This window comes from Carcharodon carcharias, chromosome 4 (assembly GCF_017639515.1).
Source record: "Carcharodon carcharias isolate sCarCar2 chromosome 4, sCarCar2.pri, whole genome shotgun sequence".
Lineage (NCBI taxonomy): Eukaryota > Metazoa > Chordata > Chondrichthyes > Lamniformes > Lamnidae > Carcharodon > Carcharodon carcharias.
The window spans coordinates 144,420,259-144,447,152 of NC_054470.1; the positions used below are offsets into that span (position 1 = coordinate 144,420,259).

At 41.2% G+C, this 26,894-nt stretch overlaps 1 protein-coding gene across 11 annotated transcripts in view; it reads left to right on the top strand.

Moving 5' to 3' along the window:
* tmem161b (transmembrane protein 161B) overlaps positions 1–26,894 on the top strand; it is a 116,226-nt gene that overhangs the window by 71,688 nt on the left and 17,644 nt on the right. For all 11 annotated transcript variants that reach the window (XM_041185896.1, XM_041185897.1, XM_041185900.1 and 8 more), the window contains 3 exons: positions 8,656–8,807; positions 15,534–15,594; positions 17,491–17,631. In XM_041185896.1, the coding sequence (XP_041041830.1) occupies positions 8,656–8,807; positions 15,534–15,594; positions 17,491–17,631 (354 nt within the window). The remainder of the gene's footprint in view (positions 1–8,655; positions 8,808–15,533; positions 15,595–17,490; positions 17,632–26,894) is intronic.

The window sequence follows — 26,894 nt, forward strand, 5'->3', positions numbered from 1 at the left end:
CGCTCTGACATGAGGCTTCTGGCATCACTCATGCTCCATGTGGACTCCTCCACCACGGACACCAGGTGATGCATGGTTTCATGCAACACTCCTAGATGCTTCCACACACCCTGCTGCATCGCGGCCAACTCCAGAGGCACATTATCACGCCCTGACTCAGCAGGTACCTGGTCCCCTGCAGTCCTCCGGCTGCTGGCGCCATGGGCACTCTGTTTCTGCCATCTCCTCCAGCAATTGTGAAGTGCCCTCTTCACTGTGCCCCGGTACACTAGCCAATCTTGCAGTTCCCACCGATGTGCTATCTCCATGCTGGTGCCTGTCTGGCAGAAATGGTGTGATGTATGTGACAGCTCAGGGCCCTCAGGTGTGAGAGGTGTAATGGAGCCTGTTCGCCAGCCTCTGATGATGCTGAAAATAACGATAAGGACAGTGGATCAGTTAGCTTCCACATAGTGACACACTTCATTCCTTTCCCCCAGGCTCATAGTGCACTCAACCTTCCAGAACCTAGTCAGGAGGAGGCCCAAACATTATAGGCAGATAGAGACGGGCTGGTCAGATGGCCTAAGAAATGCCAAATGGACTGTTATGTAGATAAGTGTGAGGTGATGCACTTGGGCAGGACAAACAAGGTACGGGATTACACGAGGAATGGTAGGATCGTGAAAAGTAAGGAGGATCAAGGGACCTTGCTGGGCATGTCGACAGGCCCGTTAAGGTAGCGGGACAGTTACAAAAGGCATTTAAGAAGGTAAATGCCATACTTGCCTTTATTAGCCGAGGAATAGAACGTAGGAACAGGGAAGTCATGTTGTAAGTGCAGAAAATGCTGCCGAGGCCGCAGCTTTTGTTCTGCTTGCAGTTGTGACCTGTGCTTCACGGGAAGGATGTGATTGGAGTGGAGAGAGTGCAGAGGTCACTGACCAGGATGCATGCTGGGCGGGGAGTTGGAGTTATGAGGACACATGGCATAGACTGGGGATATTTGCCGAGGAGCACAGGAGATTGAGGGGTGACATTATTGAGCTTCATAACATTATGAGGGGCACAGATAGGGTCGACAGAAACTAACTTTTCCCCTTGGCAGAGGGATGAATAATCTGTTGGCATTTATTTAAGGTAAGGGGCATGAGGTTGACGGGTGAGCTGATGAGGAACTTTTGCACACAGTATTGTAGGACGCACTGCCTGACAGGGTGGTAGACGCAGAAACGGTCCTAACATGTAATAAGTATTTGGATGTGCAGTTGCGATGCCATGACATACAAAGCCATGAGGATAGTGGTCAGAAATGGGATAAGGAGACTTTGGATGGTGCTGGACACATGCATCTTTGAAGGTCTGACAGACCTTTGTCTATGACCCACACATCGGACTCTATTCATTCTGTGAATGAGCAATGTTGCTACAATAACGATTCCAACAATCATCAGTGCTTTGGATGGTGGTAAGACAGAGCAGATGTCATAGTGGACCTCAAATACCTGGCCGCTCCACCCCAGCCTCACCGACACCTGTGGACCTGGGCGCATGCGCCTTTCAAGCTCTAGGGCCTCCTGCTCAAAACGGCTCAATATCACCAACTGGGCCTGGCCGCCTCTAGTGTGCAAACGCTCAGAGGCATTGTGCGCAGTTTTCACCTGAAAACCAGAGAAGACCACTCATTGGGGCTAATCGCACATGTACTCTGCACATGTACGCCTCACTCCAACCACAGTGGCCCACCTCAGGCCTCCAGTGCCGCCTCTCCAAACTGCTGCTGATCAGTCACAAAAATATAGTACGACTGCCCCCAACCTCACCACCAACCCCGCCCCTGCCCATGGCCACCTTGGACATATTGTGCATCCATCACTTTCAGAAACACATGGTCTTAGCTCCCATGGCAAGGAGGCACAACTAGCTGCGGCGCCGAGGGCAGCAGATGGCTTTTGGCCACGACACCTTGGGGCTCCCCTTCACAATCTCATCACCGTGATTAGGACATGGGTTGGAGTTCTGAGTATGCGCCTAGCTGCATCTCCTGCAGGTTGCCCCCAGACTAGTCATGTGCGAGGGACCTTGGGGAGGGGGGTGTGGGTGAGTGAGACTTGGGGAGTGGGGGGGAGTGGTTGGGGTGGGTGGGGGCGCCCTCAAAGACTAAGGCTACTTGCTGGGTTAAATGCCCAACACCAACATGGTACTCACTCTTCCAGAGCGCAAAAATTGTTGAAGCGCTTACGGCACTGGATCCAGCTGTGCCGCACCACGTCGCAGGAGCTCACCACCTTCCGCACCTGCTCCCAGGCACGCTTCGAGGAGGGCCTCCTCCACCCATCCTGGGGAACCAGCACCTCCCGCTGTGCTGTCACCTCCATGAGGGGCAGCAAGGCAATCATCAGAAAAACGAGGGGCAGACCCTGCAGTCTACCCTCCTCCTCTCCCCTTCCCTCAACACTGACCTGCTGAGCAGACCCCCTGCGGTAGGAGCTGCAGCTGGCCATAGCAAACAGCCTACAGGAGGCTGCCAGGCCTCCTTTTAATCAGACGGCCAGGTTGCCCTTGGACCCAGCAGCCTGTACATGCCTGTTGCAAAATTCACACTCCTGCTCTCCACAGCTGTCAGAATTGCGCTGGGCGGGCCTTAATTAGCCCACCCACGCAAAATGGTAGCGCGTTGCGATCAGGTCCACGCCCGCGCCCGCCTGGGTCAGCACCTGCTCTGCCCGCCCGCCAAACGGAAAATTTTGGCTATAAATTTTAAGAGAAAACTTAATGATATGTTGTATAAAAAGTTCTGGTGTAAGCATGTGCAATAACTTAATGCTAGTAAACATTTGACAGTGGTTGTTATAATGCTGCCGTGTGTTTGATTTATTATTGTTCTTTTAGATGTATTTTTTAGTGCAGTACCAAATGTTTTTGTTGACCTCAATGCTCATGAGTTTTAAATGATTTTGTCCTTTCTTACAGCATAATGTAATGAATGGGCTGTTTCTCAATACCGTAAACTAACTTACTGCTTGAAATTTACAAGGATTAATAACTCCTCGTTAGCCTGTGAGAAAAGGTGTTATTTATGAGTCAGTAGCACATTTAATATACAAGAAAATTCTATTAACACCATTGAAACAAGTGCAAGCATGATGACATGAGTTGTGAGCAGCAGTAGCTAAATGTTAGCAACTGAATTTCTACAACCTTTACATTAGTTTGTTAGATTGCCTGAAGGTCATTACTACTGTTGTAATTAAAGCTGACGATCAAAAACAAATGAATTTGACATATATCAAGTATTGAAAGTTTTGTTTTACCTTTTTAAGAAGAGCCTACCTTTGTAGAAAAAATGGGATTTACCCTAATTACTGTGACTAAAATGCTGTATTTCTGGTGACAAATATTTCAAGTTTGGAACATGTTCCATTAGTTCCTTTATTTGCTTAGTTGGTGAGTATACATATTGCTTAGTTATGATAGTTGCAAATTCACTATTTATTCACTATCACTAATTTATTTCCCATTGTCAATTTGCCAATTAAAATACATAACTTTGAAAAATGCTTAATTTTGTTTTGCTCTCTTGTTACCCTACCATTGTTTGTTTAACTGGCAAGACTGTAGCCTGATCCAATTTTGCTTACTGCCCTTTGGCTAGTAATATATGCTAGGCTTACAGTAATGTCCGTTTTCCTTAGCTGATGTGAAGGGCAGCAATTTTAGTAGTTCGTCAAAGCAACTTTAACCAAGTTTTATTTTGTGCCTTTTTGAAGGATACATTTGTATGGTAATTTTGGAGTAATGTTAATAGACTAACAATCCAAAGAATGTGAGTTTAAATCTCAGCATGACAGTTTGAGAATTTGAACTCCGTTTCTTTAAAACCTGGAAATAAACTGGTCGCAGTAAAAGTGGCCATGAACCTGACAGATTGTTGTAAAAATCTAGCTGGTTCACTAATATCCTTTAGGGCAGGAACTCTCCTGTCCTTACCTGGTCAACCTGTATGTGACTCTAATTCCAAAGCAGTATAGCTGACTGTTATCTGTGCTCAGAAATAGTCTAGTTCATCACTGTGTTGTATTGAACTACTACAGTACCAATGGTTTTTGAGGCTGGCTAGCAATGGGCAATAAATGCCAACCTTACCAATTGTCCCCACGTTTGGAGAATAAATTAGCAATAATTCCATACACTGATAGGAAAAGAAATGTACGGCTTTTATTTTATTGTTTGCTGTGCCATTATTTTAACAGATTTTACTTTGTTTCCTTTCCACTTTCCTTTTGTTAATATTTCCTTCCTTTTATTAAGATTTCCTCTCTTCTGGAACTTTTAATTTTCTCAGTGCTACCTGGTGCTCACCTGAAGTTTTTCTTTTTCCATATTTTCCTTTTATCATATATCAGTCTTTTGTTGCTGACACAATAAAAGGTAGCCATCAAAAACCTTTCAGCCATTGCTTCCAATATTGTATTCTGAAAATGTGACCCACATAATTAAATCAAGGCAAATACAATAGATCATTCAAACTTAGATGCATTGTTGATTCTTTTCTTTCATGTGAAGCATTGTTTAAATAAATGCATGGAATCTTACACAGGTATAGTAAAATACAAGTTCATCACTTGTGAATGCAAATAAATGAAAATAGTTTGAAATGAGCCTATTTTATTAAGTATGTTACTTTTTAAAAGAACAGCTACACTGTATACTGCTTGTGTATGTAATAGCACACATTACCTCTGTAAAACCCTTATTCTTTGTTTAAAACCTACCACCCTTACATACAGTTAGCCAAGCATCATCATTGATGTAAAATACATTCACAGAAATTTTAATTCTTGGGCAGAAAATCTAAGGGATGTGTGGCTGGACATCCAAGAGTTGCAGTGGGAGACCCAGTCCATTTTAACTTCGGGCTACATCAGCATTCTGCTGACCAGCTGCCTGATAAGAGTGGGTGTTCTGAGGCAGCTTGGTTTTGAGCCTGTAAAGATTGGGTAGCTCAGAGGCCGTCACATCAGTTAGCTGAGTCATGGTGGGCAGCGGTTGGGAGAGTTCCGCAGACCGGAAGGGTGATGGAGAGTATGAGGCTGAAACAGCCCAAACTTTCTTTGTAGAATGCAGAGTACTCCTACTGCTCCCGACCCATGAAAAATGTTTAAACTTTGCTGGCTGTTACTAGGTTTTACTAAGTGGAGCATTTATGCCAGACACAATTCAATGTGCATTTGAAGTTGCGTCAGAATCCTAATGACATCAGAAGCCCAGATTCGTAATTATTCATGAGGTTCTTGCCTAAATCCGACTGAACAATGTCTTTATAACAGGAAAGACTGGTTCACTGCTTGGATTCTTAAGCTCTTCCATCCAATTTCTGCTGTGCGGAGGAAGTTATATTTCCTCTTCAGTTTATCCCATTACACGATGTGAAGTTTAACAAAATAACTTTCTTACCAGATGCTGTTATTTAGTAACCATAACAGAAGATGCAAGATGTCATCCTTAAAATCACAGCTGAACAGTTCTTTTCAATATGTATTGTAAAATTTTTGGGAGTGTTATTTATTCCCAAACATTCATGATTCCGATCTCATGAACTACATGATGCTGTGATGTACACAGAACAGTCAGCTATTGTACCTTGTGATGGTGGTTGTTTTAGATTGTAATTAAAGCTTCAGTCTGTGCTCTCTAGTGGTTTATGATGTTATTAGAATCCCATGATTGAATTACAGTCTTGTAACTCCCCCTGCCATTGTCATTATTCTATGTTTTTGGCTTTGTATAAAAGTGTTTTATTTATGAGCCAAATCTTTCTTCAGCAGACAAGCAATCTATCTATGGTGATGTAATCTTACCCAGAATGCCCTCAGGAATGGAATGTCACTCCCCAGATGCAATATTGCAAACATGATTGTCCCTTTTGGGCACACATGGTTAAAGAACTTTTTCTGGAAAACTGTTTTTGTAACATAGTGATGTTCCTCATCAATGTAGAATTGAGGAACAAATTGACACATTGAACATGGGAAATCTACCATGCATAGGGATCTTTGATTAAGTTGCAAATGAATCAAATAGTATCACTGTAATGACTTGCTTGTGGTCAGTTGCCCATTCGGTGGCCTGGATTTTGTGGTCAGGATAAAGCAAGGGTGCTCATCACTGTCTTCAAAGAAAGCTAGCAACACAGATCTAGCAGTCTCAATGGTCTGGTTTTTTACTTTCCCAACAATAGTTTAAATCTGGTATCAAATCAAGGGGTTGCCTTGGCATGCAGCAGCAATGATGTCAGCAATCAGGTAAGGTCTCAATCGCCTTCAAGTATTCATTTACAGCACACTGGGAAGTTAAAAACACTTAATATCCTTTACTTTGTTTAATTTTCTGATAGCAAAATAAATAATTATGATTGCATCAACATGGGAGCTAAAATAAATAAGAAAAGAATAAGTTCAGGTCAATATTTTGCCCTCGGCCTCATCAAACAGATTATCTGGTCATTATCACACTGTTGTTTGAGGGACCTTGCTCTGTGCAAATTGACTGCTGATTTTCCAACATTACAATGGTGACTTAACTTCAAAAAGTGCTTAATTGTCTGCAAAGCATTTTGAGAAGTCCTGTGGTCATAAAAGTTTCTGGGCCACTCAGCTCCTAGGCCCAACCACCTTCTGCTGCTTCATCAATGACCTTCCTTGCATCATAAAGTCAGAAGTGGGGATGTTTGCTGATGGTTGCACAGCACCATTTGCAACTCCTCAGATACTGAAGCAGTCCTTCTGGTATGCAGCAAGATCTCGACAATATTCAGGCTTGGGCTGATAAGTGGCAAGTAACATTCATGCCACACAAGTTCCAGGCAATGACCATCTCCAACAAGGGAGAATCTAACCATCTCCCCTTTAACGTTTAATAGTATTACCATTGCTGAATCCTCTGCTGTCAACATCCTGAAGGTTACCATTGACCAGAAACAGACTTAGACCAGCCACATAAATATGGTGCCTACAAGAGCAGGTCAGAAGTTGGGAATCCTGCGGCGAGTAATTCACCTCCTGATTCCGCAAAGCCTGTTTACAAGGCACAAGTCAGGAGTGTAATGGGATACTTTCCACTTGCCTGGCAGCTCCAACAACTCTCAAGAAGCTTGATACCATCGGGGATAGCACAGGCCACTTGATTGGCACCTCATCCACCACCTTAAACATTCACTCCTTCCACCATTGACACACAGAGGCAGCAGTGTGTACTATCTACAAGATGCACTGCAGCAACTCACCAAGGCTCCTTCGACAGCACCTTCCAAACCTATGACCTCTGCCATCTAGAAGGACAAGGGCAGCCAACCAACCACCCCCCCCCCCCAAACCCTGGCAGTTGAGAGATTGACCTTGTTACATAGTATAGAAACATGGGCAGCATCAAGAAGAGAGAAACAACCAGTAGATACTAATGAGATGTGGATGCTGAGATGGATATGTGGAGTGAGGAGAAAGGACAATATCAGGAATCGGTATGTAAGGGGATCATTGAAGGTTGTGGAAGCATCCAAGAAAATAGCTGAGTGAGATTGAAATGGTATGGTCATCTGCTGTAGATTGAAAGAGGACATATAATGAGGAGACTGATGGAAATGGAACTGCCAGGGAGAAGTAGACAACAAAGGCCCAGTACCAGATGGAAGAATGCAGTGGCATTGGAAGAGGAAAGGGTGACTGACAAGAAGAGATGGAGAAGGGTGATCAATCAGCATAGTGGCTGACCCCAAGTAAAATGGGAGAAGCTGAAAGAAAACCTTGGTTGGTTTGAAAACAAAATCAGCCTTTGGAACAAATTTTGAGTAGATCAAAGGCATGTTTATCAGATCCCATCTTCCAGATGAAGATTAGGGCACAAATAACAGAAAGCAGGAATGTTATAACATTTTAAGAGAGAGGAATTTGGAATGGAAGGCAAAAATTAATATAACGAATTAGGGTACAGGTAAAATATGGCCACTTCATTAGAAATTTGATCTAGACAGCCTGGAATTTTTAGTTGACTATTTAAAGGATAATGTACTCCACCTTTTTCAGATTATTTAGTCTTGTGATGTGCTCAGCTGAGTACTAACCATCCTACAGTGCAACCAGCCTTATTGATACCTAAAAACAATAGGCTGAAGCCAGCAACTGGCAAATCAGGAATTCTTTGCCTGGATTAGTACTTGCAAATATCACCCTCAGCAAGACTAGTCTATGAATCATTTGTTATTTATAGGGACCATATCTTTAAATTTATAGGTTTAAAAAAGAAAAGCCAACTAAAGATTCTTGATGAGGTTGAAAACCAAAATTACAGTATAAACGTCATCCAGATGGGGCTTTGATATGCAACTCACTAACCAAATTGTATTCAAAAGCGGAATGATAGTGCCATTTACAGTATTCAAGTGGAAAGATGGGGAGAAAACAATTGATTGGATTTACTGCAGGAATACTGGGAGCAGTGAAATACCTGAAGTTGCTGTATGATAGTTTTCCTCTGAATTTATGTAGCACTGAAATTTTCTTAGAAATCAGTTTTTGTTTGCCTCAAGATTCATTTATCACATTTGGCACAAATTTTATTTGCAAGCTATTTTGAAACACTATTTATTTTAACATGTTTTCCTTAACAAATGTTCTTCAGTAAGGTACTGTTTTCTCTGACCACTCACTACTTTAACGTGGAAGAAGGTGGGGAGAGATCAGTCTGCATCACTTTCGGCTTCTTCTTCTTTGTAAAAGCAATGGCGATCCTAATTGTGACCGAGAACTATCTAGAGTTTGGACTGGAGACAGGTACTTGTGGCACGGACCCTAAAATTTTAACTGATTACTGTACACTGGAATGTCAAATTTCAACTTTAAATAAGTAACAGCCATATAGCTCAATTTTTGTAGTACCATCAATTTTACTGTGGCATCAGTGCAGATATGTTTTTTTTTAATGTTGATTTGCTCATTTTTTTCTAGCTACTCTTCCTGTAGCTGTTTTTCTACTTAATGTGCACTCCACAATTCTTTCTTGCTCTCTCCTTGGGGTGCTCACTTTTACACCACTAGCAAACCAGTGGCCAGTAAGGGAACACAATGGAGGAGAGAGGGGACAAAAAGAGCAATTGAGGAGGCAAAATGGAGTGGGACTTTCAGCTAGTATATATAGAGGTTGGGTAGGAGATTGTTAGAGCCAGTTGACTTGACAAGGAGTGCTTGCACTCAGTTTGTTATTGATGGCTCTACACAGAGATCGGAAGGAATCTGTAGAGGCTGGAACTGCACTAGGAAAATGAGTGTAGGTGGTTCTGCGTTGAGACTGCCAAGACTGGAATGGCCTGGGCAGCAATATGACCAAAAATAAATTAGTCCTATATGAAATATAGAGATTTTTGAAAGCTGTGTGTTTTCCTGTATCAATTATTTTACTCCTGGCTGGCTTGATATATGGCTTATTTGTAAGGAACTTTTTTTTGTCTTCAGTGCTGTTGAAACAGCTGCCTAACCTAGTTTTTTTTATATAAACCAAATAGTGCTGAGTTCTGGATCAAATTGAAACCTTAGCATATTCATTGGCTGATAATATATCTCTTTCAGCACTGTGCACACCTGCAACACAGGTAGCTGACCTGTTGATAGTGTCACTGCAATCCATGTGCTGGTAGGACCCTGGTCAAGGGATGGAATAACCACCTCCATCAGCTCTAAGGTATGCTCATTCCCTTAAAGGGGGGTAAGTGGCCCTACTAGTGGAGGGATTGAGAACTGCAGCTTTTTGTTTAAAGATGTTGCTCTGAAGGTCCCACTGCAGGTGGTCCTCCACAGAACAGTGCGCTTATTTGACAACTGAACAAAAGTATTCCATGCACTCAGGCAGGTGAGTGCCAGGAGTCCATAATGCAAGTTTGTATATTGCTGCATAACTCCTTGGCTGGCCTGCAGCAGGGCTGCCTGTGGCTTAGGCCCTTAGTTCAAGCATAGTTGCCATGGAAATTCTTTTGTGTTGTAAAAACCTTGGGCTTTAATTTGCAGCAGCTTCCATTGCCTAGATTCAATGTTAGCGAACAAGGTTGAGGCAGGAAAATGGCAGGGCTTCAACAAACAGATTGTGGTCACTCTGGGATAGAGAGTACTTAATCATCTTTCCCTGCTGACTGTGTGCAGTATGTTAATACTATCAATCAGTTTTTCTGGATTATGTACAATTAGCTGAACAAAGGTCCATAACAAAGCAGGTGCTGACATTGCAACTACTGAAGCACATCAGCTTGTAAGTTCAAATCCTGACATTGCAGTGCAGTACTGATGGAATGCTGCACTGTCGGAGGTCCCATCTTTAGGATGAGATGTTAAACTGAGGCACCATCTGCTGTCTTGGATCAACATTTAGAAAATCCCATTGCATTATTTCAAAGGAGAGCAGAGGAGTTCTTCCCAGTATCCTGATCAATATTTATTCCTCAGCCAACCTCACTAAAGCAGATTATCTGATTGTTAGCATAGTGCTATTTGAGAGACCTTGCTGTGCAAAATGGGCTGCTGCTTTTCCGATATGCTATGGTAACTTACTCTTTAAAAAGTACTCAGTTGGCTGTAAAGCACCATGGGACCAAATGAGGGGTGCTAAAAATGAAAGTCTTTCTTTCATTTTAGTATTATAATGTTCTAAATAGATGTGTATTTTATTTACAAATACATTGTAGTTGGTACTTCTGAAATGTCATATTGAAACACTTTTTTTCCAAGTTATTTTGCTGATTAAAAAAATCTTCAAGGAAAAGATCACATTAATTTGGAGAAAGAATATTATTGCTGACAATTTTCTCCTTTTTTTTGATTCACTCACTCCACGTGATATCAAGCAATGGCTGAATGCATTGGGTAGAGGGCAGTGGGCCCTGACAACATCCCGGCTGCAGTACTGAAGACTAGTGCTCCAGAACAAGCCATGCCCTCAGTCAAACAATTCCAATGCAGCTACAACGCTGGTATCTACTCGACAATGGGGAAAATTTCCCAGGTATGTCTTGTCCAGAAAAAGCAGGACATATCCAGCCAATTACCTCCCCATCAGTCTACTCTCAATCGTTGGTAAAGCGATGAAAGGTATTGTCGGCAATGCTACCAAGCATTGCTTACTTGACAATAACCCTGCTCACCAGAGCTCCAATTTGGCTCTGCCAAGCCATTCAGCTCCTGACATCATTACAGCCTTGGTCCAAACACGGGCAAAAGGGCTGAATCCCGTGGGTGAGGTGAGAGTAACTGCTCTTAACATCAAGACAGCATTTGACTGAGTAAGGTAGCAGTAAAATAAAACTGAAGTCAGTGGGAATCAGGGGTAAACTCTCCACTTGTTGGTGTCATATCTAGCCAAAGGAAGTTGTTGGAGGAGAGTCATCTCAGCCCAGGACACCACTGCAGAAGTTCCTCAGGGCTGTGTTCTAGGCCCAATCATCTTCAGCTGCTTCATCAATGACCTTCCCGCCCCCACATTGTAAAGCCAAAAGTGGGGATGTTTGCTGATGATTGCACAGCATTCAGTACCATTTACAACTCCTCAGATAACGAAACACTCCATGCTTGTATGCAACAAGATCGGGACAACATTCTGGCTTGGGCTGATAAGTGGCAAGTGACATTCATGCTACACTAGTGCCAACAAGAGGGAATCTAACCATCATCCCTTTGATCCACTGTATTACCATCACTGAAGCCTCCATCATCAACATCCTAAGGCAACCATTGACCAGAATTTTAATTGGACAAGCCATATAACTAGTTTGGCTACAAGAACAGTTCAGAGGCTGGAAATTCTGCAACATGTAACTTGCCTCCTGAATCCCCAAAGTCTGTCCACAATCTACAAGGCACAAGGCAAAGAACCTGATGCCTGGATGAGTGCAGCTCCAACAACATGCAGGAAGCTTGACACCGTCCAGGACACAGCAACTCTCATGATCGGAAGCCCATATACCACCTTAAGCATCCACTCTACCGCCGGCACATAGTGGCAGCAGTGAATACCATCCGCAAGATGCACAGCAGCAACTCGCCAAGGTTCCTTTTGAAAGCATCTTCTACACCCATGACCTGTATCACCTAGTATGACAAGGGCAGCAGACACATGGGAACATCACCTCTTACAGGTTCTCTTTTAAGTTGCACACCGTCCTGACATTGAACATGGGCCAGATTTTCACGGGGCCTTTTCAATAGCCCACCTTGGCACTTGGCAGCCTCTGAGGCCACCTTTGATCTGCGTCTGAGGATGGTGGGCCTAACTCCACCTTGCACCTGTCTACACCGCGCCCCTGCCCCCCCCCCCCCCCCCCCCCCCCCCCCCCCCCATCCCGAGCAAAAATCACACCATTTGGGACACTTTTTCCTGAGGTGGGTGCATCGAGCTGGGAAGTTTCCTAACTCGATCTACCAGCCTCTGGAGCAAAAATCTGGCTCTTTATCACTGTTCCTTCTTTGGCGCTGGGTCAAAAACTTAGAATTCCGTCCTTGACATGTACGACATGTGCTATACCTCACAACCTGCAGCAGTTCAAGAAGGTGGCTCCCAAGTTTTAAAAAAAAAAAGTCATAAATGAAATAATTGAAATTAAAACTAAGAATGCGGGCATTTATTTCCATATTTCTTTTGTTGGTGTTATCTTTTCAACTGGAACTGCCATAGATCCCACTTGCTGATTTCTTGCTTTTTTTGACCATGGGATGTAGGCACCCCTGACAATGCCAGCATTTATTGCCAACCTCTAACTGCACTTGAGAAGGTGGTGGTAAGTTGCCTTCTTGAAAAGCTACAATCCATTTCATATAGGCACACCCACAGTACTGTTAGGGAGGGAGTTCCAGGATTTTGACCCAGTGACTGTGAAGGAATGGCAGTGGATTTTCAGGATGGTGTGTGACTTAGAGTGGGGAAAGGTATCCTGTATGAAAATTAAGTTAGTTTGCAACATTAGAAATGCCTATTTTCTTTTATAAGCAAAATTTAAATAAAATTGTTTCTCACCTTATGCAGATTACCATGTTATAGACTTTGTGGTGAAATGTGAAGCACTTGGTCATGCTGAAGTATAATTCCATCGGCATCTAATGCCTTCTGTGTTTTACACTAGCATCCATTCTGGTATGCATTTAGACAGTTTATGTCAACAGTCTGTTTGACTGGCCCAACATTGCAAATTGTGTTCGCTCTCACATCAGCCCTTTCAGGATAGATAACCCTGGTTCATTTCCTTCCCACCACCAAACTAGCTTTGTGGTCTTGAGACCAATTGTAGCACAATCATCTAGTTGCTCAGCAAAGACTAAGTACTTTTGAGAAGACTGGTCAGTAAGTTCTTTGTTCTACTTAGGCAATACGTTTATTGATTTGATTTATTGCTTCTATTTATTGCAGATTTTTCACATTTGTTTTTGATCACAGAAGTTTTGATGAATTCTTGAAATTTATATCATGCATTTAATTTCTCATAGGTGAAAAATTACAGCACAATTACATATGTGGAATTATATTCAATTTTCTGTACTGGCAGCTAATAAACTTGCAATATACACATGTCCAAGCTGAGAAGGCTCCCTAGATCTCTGCCAGTGTTGATCAGTTGCCAGCTAGAATGTGTATGAGGGAGGGCTGGAATAACTTGAGTTTTGTTTTCTGTCACCTCCAAATCAGCATCCAGTTCCCAAATGCTTATCTGCAGAAATTCCAATTGAGCTGCAGTATTTTACTCTGCGTCTGATTTCAATGAAATAACTGAAATAGAAATAAAAATGCCTAGGAGGTAGGAAATTTCATTTTAGAACCAAAGAGAAGGGAGAATACACATGCATAGACATGTGTATAGTCCTCTTTCTCTTCCTTGTCTTTGAGCTTACCATGTAGGCTGCCATGGTACTTCTTACCCAACTTGTGGATTTTTGCTTTATTTAGAGCTGGGAAAAATGTTTAATTCTGATTCAGTGCACTTTTTTATTCTGCAATATTAGAATTTTCTTTTTTCTTGTTGATTGTTTTGGAACAAAATCAACAGTCACTTAGACAAGTGCATGATAGCTAAGGAAAACCAGCATGGATTCATTAAGGGAAAATCATATTTAGCTAACTTGCTTGAGTTTTTTGGAGAGGTACAGAAGATTGATAAGGGCAACACTGTTGATGTGGTGTATATGGATTTTCAAAAGGCATTTGATACAGTGCCACACAACAGACTTGTGAGAAAAATTCTAGCTCCTGGAATAAAAGGAGAGTAGGTACTTGGATAAGAAATTGGCTGACTAACAGGAAATAGAAAGTAGTGATAAATGGTTGTTTTTCAGATTGGAGGAAGGTCTGGAGTGGAGTTCCCCAGGGATCAGTGTTGGGACCCTTGCTCTTCTTGATATATATTAATGACCTAGACTGTGGTGTTCAGGGCATGATTTCTAAATTTGCAGATTTTACGAAGATTGGACATTGTCAACTGTGGAAGATAATCTTGAACTTCAAAGGACATAGACATGTTGGTGGATTGGGCACACAAGTGGCAGATGAAGTTTAATGCAGAGAAGTGTGAGGTGATTCATTTTGGCAGGATGAATATGGAGAGACACTATAAGATAAAGGGAGAAACTCTAAAAGAGTTGCAGGAACAGAGGGACCTCAGTGTATATGTACATAAGTCTTTGAAGATGACAAGGCATGTTGAGAGAGCAGATAGTAAAGCATTTAGTATCTTAAGCCTTATTAATAGGGGCATTGAGTGCAAGATAAAGGAGGCCATGTTGAACTTGTAGAAAAGCCTCATCTGGAGTACTGAGTCCAGTTCTGGGCCCCATACTTGAGGAAGGATGTGAAGGCATTGGAGAGAGTACAGAGGAGATTCACAAAAATGATTCCAAGTATAAAGAACTGTAGTCAAGAGGGTAGATTGGAGAGATTTGGACTCTCTTCCTTGGAGAAAAGAAGGCTGAAAGGAGACTTGATAGAGGTATTCAAGATCCTGAGGGGTACGGACAGGGTAAAAAGTGACAAACGGTTCACACTCGAGACCATCAAGAACTAGAGGGCATAGATTCAAAATAATTGGCAAAAGGAGTAAAAGTGATGTGAGGAAAAATTTTTCACCCAGACGGTGGTTGAAGTCTGGAATAAACTCCTTGAGAGGGTGGTGGAGGCAGGTTTGATCAAGGTATTCAAAGGGAATTGCATTGTTATCTGAAAAGAGTGCAAGATTACAGGGATAAGGCAGGGAGTGGAACTAGGTAGAGTAACCTTTTTAAGAACCATTGCAGATTCCTTGAGCCGAATGGCCACCTTTTGCACTGCAAAGATCGTGTTTTTTGTTAAAGTAAATTGATAACATCAAAATAAATACTGTAGAGGCATCAAGATTATTTAAGTGCTCTTTTTACGATACATAAAGGCAATGTGTCTATTCATATTACTCTTGGGTGTATGCAAAATACTGAATGAAATTCCTCTCAAATTAACTGCTCTTTTTTTCATTCTCTCTTTTCTTCACCACCTATATTTAGGGTTTGCAAACTTTTCTGACAGCGCTTTGCAGTTCCTTGAGAAACAAGGCCTGGAATCCCAGTAGGTTGAATAAGTTTTACTTTTATAATAGTGGTTGTTCATGTAATTACTAAAACAGCTCTGCTTTTGTGATGAAATGTAAGTTTATGATTTATCAGTTGCTATTGTGCATTTTCTATAGTGTAGTTAATGCTAGTTACCATAGTTCATATATTTCCAATGCGTAAACATTTGGAGAGAATAAAATTTGAAGGATAAATAGAACAATTGTACAATATTCATTTAGGATATTAACATTTTATTCTGAATGGCGTAAGTCTATAGGAATGGACAGTGAGAGGACCATACATGCCTTGCATATTGATAGCAATGCTGTGCCAATATGCTCATTTGACATTGCTAGCCTATTCACCAATATTCCACCTAAGGTAGTCATATCTATTTGCGCTGCAGCACTATATCATGGCGATTTAGACCCATCGCCTTTGTGTGAATCAGTATTCCTTGAGCTTATGAACTCGGCAACCCGCGCAGTTGAGTTCAGTTTTAATAACATTATGTATACCCAAATAGATGGTGTTATCATGGGACCCTCTCTAGGCCCAGTTCTTGCAAACATCTTTGTTGGGTTCTGTAAGAAACGTGTCTTCGACAGAATGACACTTAACCTCCTACCCCTTTCATATTTCCAATATGTGGATGATATATTTGCCCTATTGAAATCCACAGCTACCTGTAATAATTTCCTTGCATGTCTTAATGGGCTCCATCCTGCGCTCAAATTCAACTTTGAAATAGAGCAGGCAAATTAACTCCCTTTCCTTGACGTACTAGTTGAGAAATCTGCCAGGGGGTTCTCTACCACATTCTACTGCAAGTCTGCCTTCGCTGGTCAACATACGCATTGGAATTCTTACAGTTCCACACGCTACAAGATTGGCCTTATTGACAACCTTGTAAACAGAGCCTAAGCCATTTGGTCACCATGCAAGATTGATGCTGAAAAAGGGCATATCAAAGGCACCCTGCGAGATAATGGCTACCCTGACCAGATCATTTCGCGCTACATATTACTCTTTTCTTATTTAAGTACTTGTGGAAACTCCTAGTATCTGTTTTTATATTACTAGCTGGCTTTCTCTCATATGATTCTTTCTCCCTCTTTTTTTAGTCATTATTTGCTGTTGCTTAAAATTTGACCAATCTTCTAACCTACCGCTAATCCTTACAGAATTGTACACTGTTTCTTTCAATTTGATACTATCCTTAACTTCCTTATTTAGCCATTGATGATGCATCCCTTTGAGTCTTTTTCTCTCACTGGTATAAATCTTTGCGGAGAGTTATCAAATATCTCTTTGAAAGTCTGCCACTGCATCTCCACTGTTTTAGCTTTTTAAGTTAGTTCCCCAATTCACTTTAGCTAGATCTGCTTTCAGATCCTTATTACCTTTATTCAGTTTTAAAACACTAGTCTTAGACTCTCACTTTTCCCCTTCAGACTGAACTTGAAGTTCTGTCATGTTATGATTGCTGTCACCTAGAGGCTCCTTCACTATGAGGATATTGATTAATCCTGTCTCATTACTCATTACCAGGTTCAGAATAGCCTGCTCCCTGATTGGCTCTAGAATATACTGCTCTAAGAAATTGTCCCAAGTACACTCTGTGAACTCATATGCCAGGCTACTTTGCCAGTCGGATTCATGGTATAGCACTTAGATACATCAATATGTGTCACAATGACTTAAGTATGAATGATTATAGCAATTGAAATATTGTTTTTAAATAATCAGTAAATCTAACATCCAAGTTTTTGTTAACTGATTATCATTTATAATTTACAGTATTTGGAGTTGAAGGACCTTGTTTGTTTTCTCTTTTTGAACAACCATTTTCAGTATTTTTGTGCATGATTAATGGTTTTTTTTAAATCTTCATATTTTGTTATTCCAGGGGCCCTGTCTCGAAGTTGACCTTCAAAATGTTCCTGGCTGTTTTCTGTGCTCTCATTGGTGCTTTTTTGACATTTCCTGGCCTGCGGTTGGCGCAAATGCATCTGGATGCCCTGAATCTTGCAAAAGAAAGGCTAACACAGTAAGAAAGTTATTATGATGATTAAATTAATGAAACATCTCCATTGTAAAATCTAAAGGAACTTAAACCATTTGCAAATGTTATCTACAATAATTCCTAGAATCAAAGCAAATTGGGTGGACTATTCTAGAATTCAATATAGCATATGAACAATTGTAAATTTATTGTTTCTCGCTGAAACATATACTCGCTGAGGTCAAAAGGCTCCTGTTATGTTCTACTGCAGGGTCAGTTTGCCCTCGAACCGGTTGCACGCTTATCTGTCGGCGGGTGATTCGATAACAATATACTGCAGATGCAGAGACCAATATGCAATGAAGCGAAGCACATGCTATTTATTTACACAGGCAACAGAGCACTAACATGATGTGTGCTTCTCTAACCAGACCCTACTATCGACTAATATTAACATTGTAGCCTGTGCTACACAGCTATTGGATCATACAGCCAAGTGGTCAATCTGCTTACATTCTCTTAAAGGTGTATTGCACCTCAGATTACCGCAGCTCCATAGACATTTGGAGAACTGGGACACTCAGGATTGCATTGTGCCATTCCACAGTTTTATTATGCTGCATGTTATATAACAGCTATCTCTTGCTGTCTCTTTCTTGACTCTTTTTAGTCCCATTCATATTTCATTTGCATTGATCCCATGTAAAAAGTCTTTGTAGTTGCAGTGTGGGCAGAAGCCAGCACAATTTCTTCAAAGATACATGTATTTCGGCTCTCAGCAGTTTTCGGGTTAGCATTTTACACCAGTTTCTTCATAACAAATCATGACTTCATAACATATTAATTTTATCACAAATCCTGGATCAGATGCAGGAAATCTCTTGAAATTAGAAAAGAGTAAAGATAACAATCACCTCTTGTCTGCTTCAGAATCTCTGTGCCGTCCCAATGACTTGTCTCTTCTTACGGCAACATGTGCTGATTTACCGCCAAGTATCATTGCAACCAACTCGCTAGTTCTAATTTTCAGAGATCAACCTATCTGGAACAAAGTACTTGTGGGTGAAGAAAATATGCTCGGGCTCCATCTCCTCTAAATTCAGATTGATCAGTAAAGAGAATGTCATTGCTGGATATGTCCACTTGTTCTCTGAAAATTGGTGCTTTTAAAGGTGAGATCTAACAGTGTCAATGATGTGTAATTAACATTCTGAAACTGATGGATGAGCTTCAAGTCCTTGTACAGGGATACTAGATTGATGAGTTTGGAATTATAGTCAATTGGTTAGCTGGTGCAGTTGGCCCTCTGATTGCTTTAATGTTAGATCCAAGTTAGATAAAGTTAGATCCCCCCTCCTGTACTGTTGCTAAATGAACCCTTGTTAATACTTAAGTTCCATGAAAGGTGAACTTATTTTGCTTTTCTTTGCATTCTCCAAAACATCAGTGAATTTCAAGTCCATAATGGATATAAGAAACCTGAACAAGTTTCTTGTGTAGGAATTCAGTTTCTCTCTCTTCAAGAGTGGCTAAATGCTCAGGATTTCCACTCCTGTTGAAAGAGAGGTTACATAACTGTTAGCAGTTCAGCTTGTTCTTTTTCAAATTAAGATCTCTGAAGTTGCAACACATGCTGAACAATTTGGTGTATCTTAATTATTGGAAAACTGACTTAACCGAAAAGGCAACAAGTGTTCAAGAGCATAATGTCACTGATAAAAGAACTGACATGTTCTTGCTGAGCATGAAGAACTTTGTGGTGCCATGCATCAGACACACAGTAGCTCTTCCAGAGAATGTCATTTGGATATCCAGAAACTTGTTCAACATTTTATAGCTAGAGATAGGATACTGGCGTTGGCTAACTAAAGATGTAAATGCTGATCTTTTCTGGATTCTCATGCTGGGCTTTTTATGAAGTCACATTACATCTGTAATGTTTACATATGCTTACATATGCACATGTCCCACTTAACACCAGACCCATTACATATTTAGTTAAAACAAGGACAGACAATCTAAATTCCAGAAGGGAGATGAGAATGACCACCCTGAAATCAGGACAGCATTTTACTTGAGTGTGGCATTAAAGAGCCCTCGTAAAATTGAAGTCAATGAGAATCAGGTGGAAAAACTCTCCACTGACTCGAGTCATGCCGAGAACAAAGGAGGATAGTTATGGTTGTTGGGGGCCAATCATCTCAGCCCCAGGACATCACTGAGGAAGTTCTTCAGCTCAGTGCCCTCGACCCAATGGTCTTCAGCAACATCATCAATGATCTTCCCTTGATAATAAGGTCAGAAGTGGGTTTGTTCACTAAGTGTTCAGTTTCTTTCACAACTCTTCAGATAATGAAGCAGCCTGTGTCCATATGCAGCAAGACCTGGGCAACTTTTACACTTTGGTGGTAAATGACAGGTAACATACATACCGTGCAAGTGCCAGGCAATGATCATCTTCAACAAGGCAGAGTCTAACTACCTCTCCTTGACATGCAGTGGCATTACCATCACTAAAACCCCACCATCAACACCCTGGGGGTTGCCATTGACCAGTAACTTAATTGGATCAGCCATATTTTTACTGTGGTCATAATACTAGATCAGAGGCTGAATATTTTATGGTGAGGAACTCACCTTCTGACTCCCCAGAATCTTCCTACCATCTACAAGGCATACATTAGGAATCACAGAATCACACAGTGCAGAAGAGGCCCTTCAGCCCATCGAGTCTGCACCGACACATGAGAAACATCTGACCTACCTACCTAATCCCATTTACCAGCATTTAGCCCATAGCCTTGAATATTATGACCAAGTGCTCATCCAGGTACTTTTTAAAGGATGTGAGGCAATTCGCCTCCACCACCCCTCCAGGCAGTGCATTCCAGACTATCACCACCCTCTGGGTAAAAAGGTTTTGTCCTCACATCTGCCCCCTAAACCTCCTGCCCCTCACTTGAACTTATGTCACCTCGTGTGACTGACCCTTCAACTAAGGGGAACAGCTGCTCCCTATCCACCCTGTCCATGCCCCTGATAATCTTGTACACCTCGATCAGGTCGCCCCACAGTCTTCTCTGCTCCAGTGAAAACAACCCAAGTCTATCCAACCTCTCTTTATAACTTAAATGTTTCATCCCAGGCAACATCCTGGTGAATCTGCTCTGCACCCCTTCCAGTGCAATCACATCCTTCCTATAATGTGGCGACCAGAGCTGCACACCGTACTCCAGCTGTGGCCTCACCAAGGTTCTGAACAACTCCAACATGACCTACCTACTTTTGTAATCTATGCCTCGATTGATAAAGACAAGTGTCCCATGTGCCTTTTTCACCACCCCACTAACATGTCCCTCTGCCTTCAGAGATTTATAGACACACATTCCAAGGTCCCTTTGTTCCTCAGAACTTCCTAGTGTGATTGAGTATTCTCCACTTACCTGGATGAATGTAGCTCCAATAACACTCAAGAATCATCCAGGACAAAGTAGCCTGCTTGATTAACATCCCATCCACCACCTTGAGCATTCACTCCTTGTGCCATCAGTGCACTGTCTACAAGATGCATTGCAGCAGTTCGCCTAGATTTCTTCTTCACACCTAAATCCACAACCTCTACCACCTAATAGAACAAGGACAGCGGGTGAATAGGAAACTGAGAGTTCCCCTTGAAGTCATCTACCATACTGACTTGGAAATATATCGTTGTTAACCTCATCATCATTCGATCAAGGAATTCCCTCCCTATCAGCACTGTGGGTGTACCTGCACGACATGGATTGTGGAGTTTCAAGAAGGCAGCTCACCACCTTACTAATCAGCAATAAACCTTAGCCTTACCAGTTGTACCCATGGAAAAATAAAAATAATCTCTTGGTTCATAAGCAGATCTAGGAGGATGGATTTGTTAGTCTGTTTCCTGCATTACAACACTGATTAAACTTCAGAAGTACTTTAGGACGTCCTGAAGTTGTGAAAGGCCATGTGTAAATAAAAGTTCTCTGTCACTTCTCCGTTCATGTTTTCTTGTGCACAGTTGCAATCCTCAGTGGTTTTATCCTCGTGAAAAATATATTGTGTCTTTCTTGACCAGGATAAATGTATAAAACATGATCTACAAGAGTCATAATCTTTGCTCTTTAACCAAATATTGTCTAGAATGAGTTACAAATGGAGGGTGTGACTGATGTTTGGAGAACAATGAATGGGGAGAAATATATATGTGACAGAAGTCATTGAGGAAAAATCTTCATGTGCCTCGCCCTATGATACTGCTCTTCCCTTAACTATTTAAATGATGTTTTGACATTGTAGTTTTTTGTTTTGAGTCCAAGCTTCTACTAGTTTGGTTTTTACTCCCTTGCCATCAAGCTGCCCTCTGCCAGGCTCTGCAGCTCTCTGCCTTTTGCCATTCTTCCATTTTGGCTTTCCTAAATACAGTGCCAACATGTTAGCTTTTGCCTTTGCACATTGGCTTTTTCTGAGTGGAACACATTCCATCACCTTCCCGAGGGTACAGAATTTTCACCATGCATATTGTACTTTGCATTTTTTAATCCATAAGAATAACTAATGACTGCATGTTGATTACTCCTCATTACTTCAAAGATTTGGGACTCTGACTTCATAATGTTCTCGTGGCAGTGTTCCAAAATCATCCAACCGATGCTTATGGGGGTCTTGCTTTTGACATCAGACTGTAACCGTTTTTTATGTTGCATAAAGTGTTTGCTCCACGGTCACCTGTAGAGAAAGTGATGTGTGGCAAACCTTAGTTGTTGCTGCTGTTCTCCTGCAGCTGACAGGAATATAGGTAGGGGTGATATTTACATCAACAGGCTGGACAAAATCAAGAAAGCAGAAGTGGAAAATAGCAAGCTGTCTTTCAGCTCAGATGTAAGATCATATGAATCATAAGACCATATGAAATAGGAGCAGGAGTATGCCATCTGGCCCATTGAGCTCACTCCACCAGTTAGACCCTGACTAATCTAATTGTAGCATTACCTTCACTTTTCTGCTTGTTTTCCACAACCCTTGACTCCATTGTCAAGCAAAAATCTACCTAACTCAGCAGTGAATATATTTAATGACCAGTCTCCACAACTCTCTGTGGAAGAGAATTCCAAAAACTAACAACCTTCTAAGAGAAGAAATTCTTCTTAATCTCCTCCTTAAATGGGAGGCCCTTGATTTTGAAACTCTGCCCCATAGTCCTTGATTTCCCTCATGAGAGGAAACATCCTCTCAACATCTACCTTTTCAAGCCCCTCAGAATCTTGTATGTTTCGATAACATCACCTTTCATTCTTCTAAACTCCAATGAGTATAGGCCCAATCTGCTCTCATAAGACAATCCCTTCATACCAGGAATCAACCTAGTGAACTTTCTTCAAACTGCTTCCAATGCAAATAAGGACATTAAATCTCTCAGGTCATCTTAAAAGATCCCAAGCACTATTTGGAAGAAAAGCCTAGGAGTTATTCCCAGTGCTTTGGGCCAACATTTATCTCTCAATCAAAATCAAGAACAAAAATTACCTGGTTATTATCCCTAATTGCTGTTTGTGGGAGCTTGCTGGGTGCAAATTGGCTGCTGTATTTCCTAGATTACAACAGTAATTGCATGTCAAAACTAACTTGCTGGAGCTTTTTGAAGAGGTAACAGAAAAAGTCAATGAGGTTAATGCTGTTGATGTGTACTTGACTTTCGGGAGGCATTTGATACAGTGCCACACAACAGACTACTGAGAAAAGTTATTGCTCATGGAATAAAAGGGACATGAATACAAAATTGTCTGAGAAATAGGAAGCAGAGAGTAATGGTCAATGGATATTTTTCGGGCTGGAGGAAGGTTTGCAGTGGAGTTCCCCAGGGGTTGAAATTGGGACCCTTGCTTTCCCTGACGTATGTTAGTGATTTAGATTTTGGTGTGCAGGGATAATTTCAAAGTTTGTGGATGATACGAAGCTTGGGAGTGTTGTGAACTGTGAGGAGGACAGTGTAAAACTTCAAAAGGACATAAACAAGTTGGTGGAGTGGGCAGATAGGTGGCAGATGAAGTTCAATGCAGAAAAGTGTGGGGTGATGAATTTGGGTAGGAAGAACATGAACAGACAAAATACGATAAGGGCTGAAATATTGAAAGCTGTGCAGGAGCAGAAAGACCTGGGTGTATATGTACATAGATTATTGAAGGTGGCAGGACAGGCAGAGAGTGCAGTTAATAAAGTATACAGTATCCTGGGCTTTATTAATAAGGGCATAGAGTACAGGAGCAAGGAGGTTATGCTAAATTTATATAAGACACTCGTTAGACCTCAGCTGGAGTATTACTTACAGTTCTGGGAGCCACATTATAGGAAGGATGTGAACACATTGGAGAGAGTGCAGAAGAGTTTACAAGAATGGTTCCAGGGATGAGAAACTTCAGTTAAAAAGATAGGCGTTGGGACTGGTCTCCTTGGAGAGAAGAAGGCTAAGGAGAGATTTGATAGAGATGCTCAAAATCATGAGGGATGTGGACAGATTGGATAGGGAGAAGTTGTTCCTGCTCGTAAAACTATAAGAACGAGAGGGCACAGATTTAAAGTGATTTGCAAAGGAAGCTAATGTGACATGGGAAAAAACGTTTTCACACAAGAAGTGATTCAGGTCTGGAATGCACTGCCTGAAAGTGTGGTGGAGGCAGGTTCAATGGAGGATTTCAGTAGGGCATTAGATGATTATTTGAATAGAAACAATGTGCAGGGGTATGGGGAAAAGGCAAGTCAATGGCACTAGGTCATAATGCTCATTTGGAGAACCGATGTAGGCACAAAGGGGCGAATGGCCTCCTTCTGTGCCGTTAAAATCCTGTGATTCTGTAATTATTTGAAGATGACCTAGGCAGAGCAGTTCTCAAAATGTCCTGGCCAATGTTTATCCCTCAATTAATATCAAAACAGATTATGTCATCATTCGTTTCATTGCTATGTGCAAATAACTGCTGCATTTCACTATATCATGACAGTATCTGAACTTCAGAAATATTACGTTGGCTGTGCAGTGCTTTGATGTGCCCTGCAGTCAAGACAGTGCTGTATGAATAAAATTTGTTCTCTTCCTTGCCCTCTACTTTTTTGAAGAGAAAGGGAAAAAAAATGTTATTTTGATTTAGGATGATGCTGTCAATTGATGATTTATTCCAGTGGAAATGAGTGTTGACATGCCTCCATTTTCAAATGATGTTTTCAGTAATTTATGTTAGCTGTTTCCCTTACCCCCCTTCATACACAACTTTTTGTCAATTTTACAATGAGTGTCTACGTAGCCAATACACATTATTTTCTTAATCTGTTTGCTGACTTGCAGACTTTCTAGTAATGGAACAATATTAGCATGCACTTTTACTGAGCATGAAGCAAATCTTTTCATTTATAGCTACTGAGCGGATTTGAGTTTGCCACGTTCAATACTTTACCCATGAAGAAATTTAATTCCAGAAGGCAATTGGTATTTGCACACAGTTGGTACTCTTTAAGTACCAACTTGTTCATGTTTCAGTCTCATAATTGCTACTATTTTCCTTCTGATCCTTAGCCTGGACCAAGAAAGGTCTTCAATGTGAGACATTTGTGATTGTATTTTGCTTAGAAATAAATAAGAAAAGTATGTTGCGTATTATAAATGCAGTGACGAAGTTCAGCATTTGTGATATCAAAGTGATGCATGCTAATGTGCATGAGGTGCATTGCAAACATTGTACAGTCCACAGTTCATGTGTATGCCAGAATATTTATGCACTTAATGAAAAAAACATGGTTCATCTGGAGGAAGTAAATGTGAGTTCATTCCATATCATTTTTCACATTTTCAGGACGCCCCAATAACTTACTTTTGAACTAATCAGTATTTTTGAAGTCATTGAACTAATCCTTGCTTATGTTGGCATATGGCAGACAATTTGTGCAATGCAAGGCCCCACTAACAACCATTGAGCTGAATGACCAGTTACTCTGACAGTTTTGGTTGAGGGATGGAGGGCAACAGGAACAGGAGGACCGCTTGCTTTAGAACAAAAACATAAGAAAAGAAGCTTAACACAATAAAGAGAGCAGCCAGAGGAGGTGAAAACTCTAAAGTACATAAACAGGCTTGAAACTCAACACAAACATGGAATAGTTCATATTCTGAATGATTTACTACCGCCAAGTATTCACAAGTGAAAAATGTACCTGTTCAGTTCCTCAATGGAGCTAGCCATTGTAAAACCAAGGACTTTGATATTATTGAGTTAAAAGTTCCAGATTGTCCTAAAAGGCACAATACAAATAAATTCCTAGCAATAAATGGTGTTAATCCCAGCATGTTGAGAGATTTGAGAGAAATTAATGCAGCACTGTAAATCGTTGAGGAAGCCAGCGGAAAATAGAGATACCTGGAGATTGTATTCAAATTCAAAATAAAAGGGGTGTGGTTTTTGAAGAAGTAATTCAAATTATTAAATGCAGTGGGTAAAATATGTAATTGGGTAGAACAATGGGTGATAATTATTACTGCTCCCTCTAAAAACTGCATTAAAATAGTTTGTGATACAATAAGTAATGACAGGCTAGCCTTTTCCATCCCTTACCTATGAATGGGTGTAAAATTCCAGAACCAGTTGTGTTGTGGTGAAAACATTTCAGTGATAACCATAGGGACTGTGGAAATTGCGTATTCATAACAGTCTATAAAAATAAAGGCTACTTTTTGACATATGATGATTTGCAGCATGAATTGCAAAGCTAAAATTGAACATGTGAGAGGATATGTGATATGATCATATAAGAGCTACTATTTGGAGTTATACAGCACCATTAACTGAGAAAATACTCCAAGGCACTTCACCGAGCAGTAGCAGAGTATTATTACAGTAGCCTTTAAAACCTGGGGTGGGGTGGGGGGGAGGTGGGAAGGAAGCAGTAAAGCAGACAGATTTAGAGATTGTTCCGAAAAGTAAGGCTGAAGAGTTTGCTACCAACATTGGACAGTGGGAGGTTGGGCACACAATTGGAATTCTACCTCCCTGCCCTGTAGTCATGTAATCTCTGGTGAGAGACAAAAAAAGAAGAAAAAAATGGGAAAAATGTTCCATGGTGCTTCATGGAGTCAGAGGGAAATGTTTTTTTCAAAATATCCAATAGTAAAACACAACTTTCTGCTTAAATCCACGTTACCTATCCTTTATGAACTGTATTATGGACTTGAGGAGTTTACTTGTAACATAAGGATGGGCCCACAGTTTTCTGGCAGATCTTCTTCCCCTTCCTTGAATAAGGGT